Here is a 7,750-nt window from a genome sequence, read left to right on the forward strand (position 1 = left end):
ATATATATATATATATATATATATATGTACAATAAGAAATTTTTTACCAAAAATGAATACCGTCATTAAGAATATCTTGTTTCAGATTGCATTCGTTTGATTTTTTGCATATAGTATAACCAAATAATATTTTAAAGAATAGTATACAAAATAAAAGGTATATTGTTTAACAAATATTTTTATAATATTTAATTAGTAGTTTTCGATTTCTTAGAAAACATTTTTGTTTTTTTCTTGATATCTATCAAACAACTAATTGACATTTATTTGCAATCTTCTCGGTTGCATTATTTATTAATATGTACACTTTGGACAAGAATTTTATATATTTAATGTACGCAGCATGTTAAAGTAAGCAACCGACGTTTTAACCACCTATTAATTATACGAATGATGTACAAATCATATTCTTATAAACAGATATGATAAACATTGATATTATGTTACTCACATTTCCAAAAGTAGTGAAAGACAACTCAAAAATATTTCCGGCGGTAAATTTGATTGATGTATTGGACATAGCGATCATTAACACAATATCGAGGCTTTTTCTTCCAGACATACGATACCAGTCGATTGTGTATGATACCTCACCGATCTTCTTGTACTATTTATTGGATTGCTTTTGTAATTTTTTTTTTATACAAAATGTCATATCCGACAAACGAACTAACGTTATTTGTCGTCATTTTTACATCAAATGATGACAAATAATGTCGTCACACAACTAAGAATTTATTAATTTCCAAAATTCTAAATTTTAGTATGATTAGATATTTTTATTTTAATAATATGTTATTATATAGTAATTATATAGTAATTATATAGTATTATATAGTAATAATAATAATAATAATAAGACTTATAAAAATACTCTTGCTATTGTGTAAAAATGTATCATGCAGATATGCAAAGAAATGCTTCGACTGTTATAGAGCTTACCTTTTCGGCAATAAGTTCGCCGATATAGCAAAATATAAAAATATTAAAAGTAAAAGATAGAAGAAGAACAGTATATGTTATATAACTTGTAGTCTTTTGGCTCTCCCATTCCTGCAATATAATAAGTATTATATTCGGAGATATATTGTACATATCTCTGTAAAGCATACACGATCTCCAACATTGTTCCGAAATAGGGATATGTTTTACATCGCACAAACTCTTGGTATGATTTGCATACCATGATAATATTATATCCAAGAAGACACATGCTTACTGTACATTGTACAATTTCCACGACAGATATTTCACGCAATATTCTGTCCGTTAATGATATAAAACTGAAAGATATCGAATACATTATCGCGTAAATAATATGGCTGCGTTCCACTTAACACTCGCAACGCTCGTGAACATCGTTTGTCCTTGTTAACATTTGATAAACGACAAGGATAAAATGAGCTGATTCCATGAGCATTGTGAGCGTTAAGTGAAATGCAGCATATTCACAGAAAAAGTATGATTTCTTTAAGTGTTTTTAAATAATTAAAAAAAAAATTGAAGCGCAATATAGATATATTGAATGCACGAACATTGACGAAGTTCGGAAAGAGACTCACCGTAAAATTCGTACGTGATGCTCTATAATTATCGCTAATCTCTCATTCATGTTATCACATAAATCTTTTCGTCCGTCTATCAAGTGCTCGATCCATTGTATCAGAATCTCCATGCGACCATAAGCGTGCATCGCGAATACGGCAGCTAAGCTGCATCCACTGGCAGTGATAGAATGAGCGAGAAAACCTGATAAGCACTGCATCCAAAAAAAAATCTCCCTGACAGGACTGTGTCGTACATCGATAATCACTCTGGCGACTGGATATACCAATGGCCGATATGTTAGATTACCCTCATCTTCTGTAATTTTGCTGGCACTGAATGGTAGAGCAAGATAGAAAAAAATAGCACCGCCGTACATGAAGAACATACAAATTGCCACGAGGTGCTGGCCAAATTTCGCGCTTCTAATCATCGTGATCCGATCATTGTAATACCGAGTATTTATCCAGTCACTCTCGATATACTTGATACCATTGCGAATATCTTCTTTATGAAAAATTAGCGAAAAATACTTCACGATGGCCAATACGCAGAAACTCAACGCTCCGGAAAGTTTCAAGATAAGGTATCCATTATCCATTTCAAGCACTATGTAGATGACGGCGGGTACGACGAGGAAGCTAATCAAAGCGATACAAATAACGTTTAATAGCGTGTACGCGTATCTCTCTATCGATGAGATCATGGTAGATTTTGGCCATGTGCCAATCATCTCCATCATCCAACGAATCAGCTGAACGCTCAGCCTTATATCTTTCTTGTAATCGTAGACAGTCGCGACCGTATTTGTCTTTTCTGTGATAGTTCCATACATTGTTGAAGGAGCGAAAGCTCAATGATGACTGATCGGATTGTCCAAGCGTATATGCGAGGAATGTCAAATGCGACTGCGCTGCTTCGCATGACCTTTCTAGTAAAGAGACTATCAAGCAGGATATGGAGGGTAAACTTTGCAAACGCAATTCTCCATTTCTGTAAAGGGGATCAAGATTTCCTCATGTGTACTGCACATTGTCTATGAATTATGAACGGAGTGAATTGTGAATTCCTCGCGTAGATATTTTCTGCAACTTGTCTGGATCGCAACCGGTTTTTTCTTGCATATAAGGTATTATTATACGTGGATGAGAGAATAGGATTACGTACGTATACATATTTCGTAATGCTTATTTCGTAATGCAAGTCGTATGAAAATAAAAATATTACAATATTTTTTTTAATGAAACAAATGGTTTTTTTATTTATAATATATTTTTCAAATTATAAAAAAATTATGGTATAATTATGATATAATAGAATTGCATTTTAATATTAGAATTATATATATTATAGAACATTTAAAAAATTTATTTTTTTAAATTGAGAAATGCTTTTGATCATTTGTATTGAAATTTGTCTACGCATTTGATCTAAATAGTAAACAAAATACGAACACAAATTTCTAAAATTTTCGATTGCATTTTGCTTAATTTTACTGCGAGTGATATTAAGAAAAATTATAAATGTAAATATGCAAAAGATAAACTAGAATCTTTTACTTTGAACAAATATCAGTGTACATAGCAAATAGGTCCTTTCTTCCAGACGATGCCGAATCGATCATATACAATACTTCATCGACTTTTTTGCACTGTTTACAGGATTCCTTTTCTCATTTCTTTTGAAATATGACTAGATTTACGCTGCTAGGAGCTACGTTCTACAATGGATTCTAAATTTTATAAATTTATTATTAAATTTATAATATTTTTGCCACTGTAAAAATATATTGTGAAAGTATATTATAAACTATATCCTGTGAATATACCATACATATAAAGTACGTAACCCCGGATCTACAATAGGTGTTTTAAACTTTAAGTCGTAAAAAATTGATCAATTACAGTCGAAAAAATAATCGACTATGATTTGTCCATTTCTTATGGCTCAAGACTTACAACTCTATTGTAGATCGTAGGGGTAAGACATTAAATTTATCACATTTGCAGATGAGTTTTTATCTTTTCTGTTACAAGCTCACCAATGTAGTAAAATATAAAAATAGTAGCAGAATATAAAAATAGAATATAAAAAACATAATAGATGTAAGCAGAACAATAAATGTTGTAAAGTTCGTAGGCTGCATAGTCTCCAATTCCTGTAATGTGAAGATCTATTCGAGAACGCGTAAACACTTGTCATTGATTTCTAATATTGTTTCGAAATTGCAATACACTTGGTGAAGTATGTACATACTTTTCTATTACGATATGCATATCGTGATAAAAATATCCAAGAAAACATATGTTTAATATAATTTTCACAGTAGATATTTATAAGTATTTCTTAAACAATTAAAAATAAATTGAAGCACATATATGCTGGATACAAGAAACATTGGCAATACTAGTAAAAAATAACTCACCTGTAAAATTCGAATGTGTCGTTGCACGATCATTGCCAATCTTTCATTCTTTGTTGTCATATATCTTCCTATCCGTCCATCAACTGTTTGATTCTGTATTAAAATTTTCAGGCGATCATAGGCATGTGTCGCGAATATTGCAGCTAAGCTTCTTGCACTGACAAAGATGAAGTGTGCGAGGAAATCCAATAGAAACTGCATTCAAAAGAAGATTTCATTGATGGGACTAATATGATGTGTCGACAATCTTGGCAATCGGATTTATTAATGGCTGATATATCGAGTTTTCATCCTTGCACTCAAGCAGAATAAGATAATAAAATATATCACCGCTACATGAAGAACGCGCAGATCGCCACTAGGCGCCAACCGCGAACTTCGAGATTTTTTATAATCCAATCGTAATATCGAGAATTCATCCAGTTTTTTTAATTTGTTTAATATCACTACGGATGTCGTTCTCGCGTATGATTAACGAAGAATAGTTTATCAAACCATTATACAAAAACTCACAAAGCGTATTATTCATTTAAAGTATCATATATTAAAGTATCATATGATAGAGGATATAAAGAAGAAACTGAGTAAAGCGATACAGATTACATTTATCAGAAAATATATGAATTTTTCTATACATGAAATATTGGATAACTTTGGCCAGACAATCGACTTCATTATCCAGTGATTCAGCCGAATATAGGTAACGTTTATATTTTGATTCATATTCCAACAAAAATTTAATAATAAGTTACATTTAGCATGAGGATTGCTATATTTCAAATAATGCTTCCTCAAATTGTGAACATAGCATATTAAGTAGAAGTGAAAAATAATTTGATAATATATTTTTTTTAAAAATAACTGCATTAATATGATTAACTTAGGTATGTATTGATATCTATTGACTGGAATTTTATTTTATTATATACTTGTTTTCTTGTAAAAAATTATATTTTATCATATTTCTAGTACAATTAATATAAGATATTTAATTCTGATTTATTTTTTAATATGATATAGTACTTACATGATTAAAACTGATAATAAATCAATTTTATGTAGTAGTTAGCCTGGTAGTTGACAATAAAGCTCTTTTTTCCGGAAAATTATGTACAATTTATCGTATTTTCGCATTTTATGGTCTGTCATGAGATGATTTCTGCTATGAATAATTGCTGTGATTGCTGTGAAAAGTGAACCTTATATGATACATGTAGTGCAAGTTGTAGTCATAGACATCACTGTTATAAAAAATACGGTTAAAAGTTTATCTATGTAATAATATGATTATATTGATCGAAAACAAAATAAAATCATTTATATTAAACTATTTACAGATTATTTAAAGTCCTGTTTAAATAATATATAATATTTCTAACTAATAACAGCAAAAAGAATTATATTTCTCTAATTATGTTTTCTCTAATTGTGTTAGAGAATTATATATCTCTAATTATGTACAACAACATACACAGGTGACACAGTGTAACACTGTTTTATACAAAGTGTTTCAATTATGAGACAGTGTTACACTGCTCGATATTATAAAAAGCTAAGTACAAGCGTGTAAAATATGTCAATGTTACCAATTTTTCAAAAAGTATTTGGTAACCGTACTTATTTTGCAATAAAATCTTTAAAAATCGCCAATTCTGAAAAAATTGTAATTTAAGTCTAAATAAAAATCATAAATCTATTATTGATACGCTAAATATAATTATAAGAAAACTACAATGCATTCTGATGTTACATTATAAAACTAAACTGCGTTTCAACAAATATCTTACACAGTGTGGAACACAGTGTAACGTCTCTGTGTCCTAGCTGGAAAACAGACTATATTATATCCAGCAATAAAAGATATATAAATTTATTATAATAATTATTTATTATAATAAAATGTGAATGTAAATGTATTACCAGTACTATCATATTGTAATAAAAAAAATATATAGGTACTTAACGCATCTTACAATAATCCAAGAAAATAAATTTACTATTGGTCTTTCTGATTTTAATAAACACACAATTAATTAATCTTAAAATATACCACAAACAAAATTCGCTGGTCATTATGAAATATTTTTGAATGTCTATATAATGAAAAAAAATGTAAAGCATTTACAGTATTAGGTTGAAAGACAATAAAAAGCGGCCTGGAGAAATCACTTTTTAGAAGTTTTCAAGATTTCTTCAGGTTCAGTCATACGTACCGATCAATCCCAATGTGTACCTACCTGATATATCTAATATTGTCCTTGTAATTAGAACTTCGTAGATTCATTCGTTCGATATATAGACAGAATGATTTATAGACAAATGAAAAAAAGAGAAAAATTATTCTCTCTAGATTACTTGTTACAAAGAAGCCGCATGATAGCAACATTAAAAGTTTGATACGAAAGATAGCGTGTGCATAATTTTTTGTTGGTAGGATAATTGCAGGATTGAAATCAAACGGCCTTTAGCATATCTATCTATGATCTGTTAGATCATAAATCATGAAGATTAAATTAATAAAACTACATCAATTATTAATTAAATCAACCGATTATAATATCTTGTAGCATCTAATTATAAAAAATAATCTTACATAAATTTTAAATAAAGGTAGAATATGTCAAAAGTTGTTTTTTTTTTATATTTTACAAAATGTCTAAATGTTTTAAGAGCAAAATTAATTAAAATAAAAAGTATTAATTGCTTATTTTGTTTATTCATTGAAAAAATAATATCATTTAGATTCATATTTGAGTATTGCATTGTTATAATAGTTATTTCAGCAAAATTATGTAATAAATTTTCGTAGCAGATTAAAGTACGCCAATGACGTTTTAATGATCTATAATAAAATAATGAAATGTATATTATGTATAATAGCAAGCCAAAATGAGAAAGATTTCTACACTTACATTACTGAATGTAGGTAGAGACATTTCTATCATTTTTCCTGCTGAAATTTTTGCCGGAATATTAGAAACTGCCATTATTAAAATTAAAGTACGGGCTCTTTTGTGAGGAAGACGATGCCAATTCGTCGTAGATGTCATTGATCCAACCTTAATGCTCTGCCATGATTAATTAAGTATATATTTCGTAAATACTCTTTCGAAAATTCGAAATTAATTTTTACAGCAAACAATATAAATATATCAATGCTATCTACCTGATCTGTCAATAGTTGACCAACGTAACAATTAGTAAAAATAGAAAAAGTAAAAGATGTGAGAATCACAAACATAGTTAACATAGCTGTAGAATCGCTTCTTTCCCATTCCTATTAAAAATTAATGCTATTGCTTAATGATTAAAGCTTCTGAAGTAATATTTCACAAATACTATCCCATTATTAATTTCTATAAAAATTAGTTGGCCTTTATTCTGTAATTCTTAATAACAGTATTGTTACATAGTAAAAAAACTGTGCAACGATATCGTTACAATAAAACAGAAAAGAGGCTTTAAACTATAATGCATCGATAAAAGTCTCACAAAATTGTTTGATGTAATTACCATAATAACATAATACATAGTAAGGCATAAAAGTATAGTAGAGCCCGTCATTTCTACTAACAATATATATCGCATAGTTTCCTCTACTTGTTTTAGGAAACTGTAACAAATGATTTATCCATTAAATGATTATAATTTTTATGCAGTCTTGTGTGCAATCTTTACAGTGTTGTATTGTATTAGAATGTAATTTAATGAATAGTAAATAATTAAATAACAGTCTAATATTTATCTTATATTGATAATTATTGGTTTATTATAGTATTT

At 28.9% G+C, this 7,750-nt stretch overlaps 1 protein-coding gene across 1 annotated transcript in view; it reads right to left on the reverse strand.

The window, feature by feature from the left end:
* Positions 1-1,558: 1,558 nt before the first annotated feature.
* The window catches only part of LOC105626561, a 7,736-nt gene continuing 1,544 nt past the window's right edge, over positions 1,559-7,750 (reverse strand). The window contains exons 2-8 of the mRNA XM_012207859.1: positions 7,484-7,583; positions 7,137-7,247; positions 6,883-7,038; positions 3,971-4,165; positions 3,105-3,196; positions 2,272-2,538; positions 1,559-2,186 (exon numbers count right to left, since the gene is read on the reverse strand). Coding sequence (XP_012063249.1) covers positions 1,559-2,186; positions 2,272-2,538; positions 3,105-3,196; positions 3,971-4,165; positions 6,883-7,038; positions 7,137-7,247; positions 7,484-7,583 — 1,549 coding nt within the window. The remainder of the gene's footprint in view (positions 2,187-2,271; positions 2,539-3,104; positions 3,197-3,970; positions 4,166-6,882; positions 7,039-7,136; positions 7,248-7,483; positions 7,584-7,750) is intronic.

Source organism: Atta cephalotes, assembly GCF_000143395.1.
Source record: "Atta cephalotes unplaced genomic scaffold scaffold00005, whole genome shotgun sequence".
Lineage (NCBI taxonomy): Eukaryota > Metazoa > Arthropoda > Insecta > Hymenoptera > Formicidae > Atta > Atta cephalotes.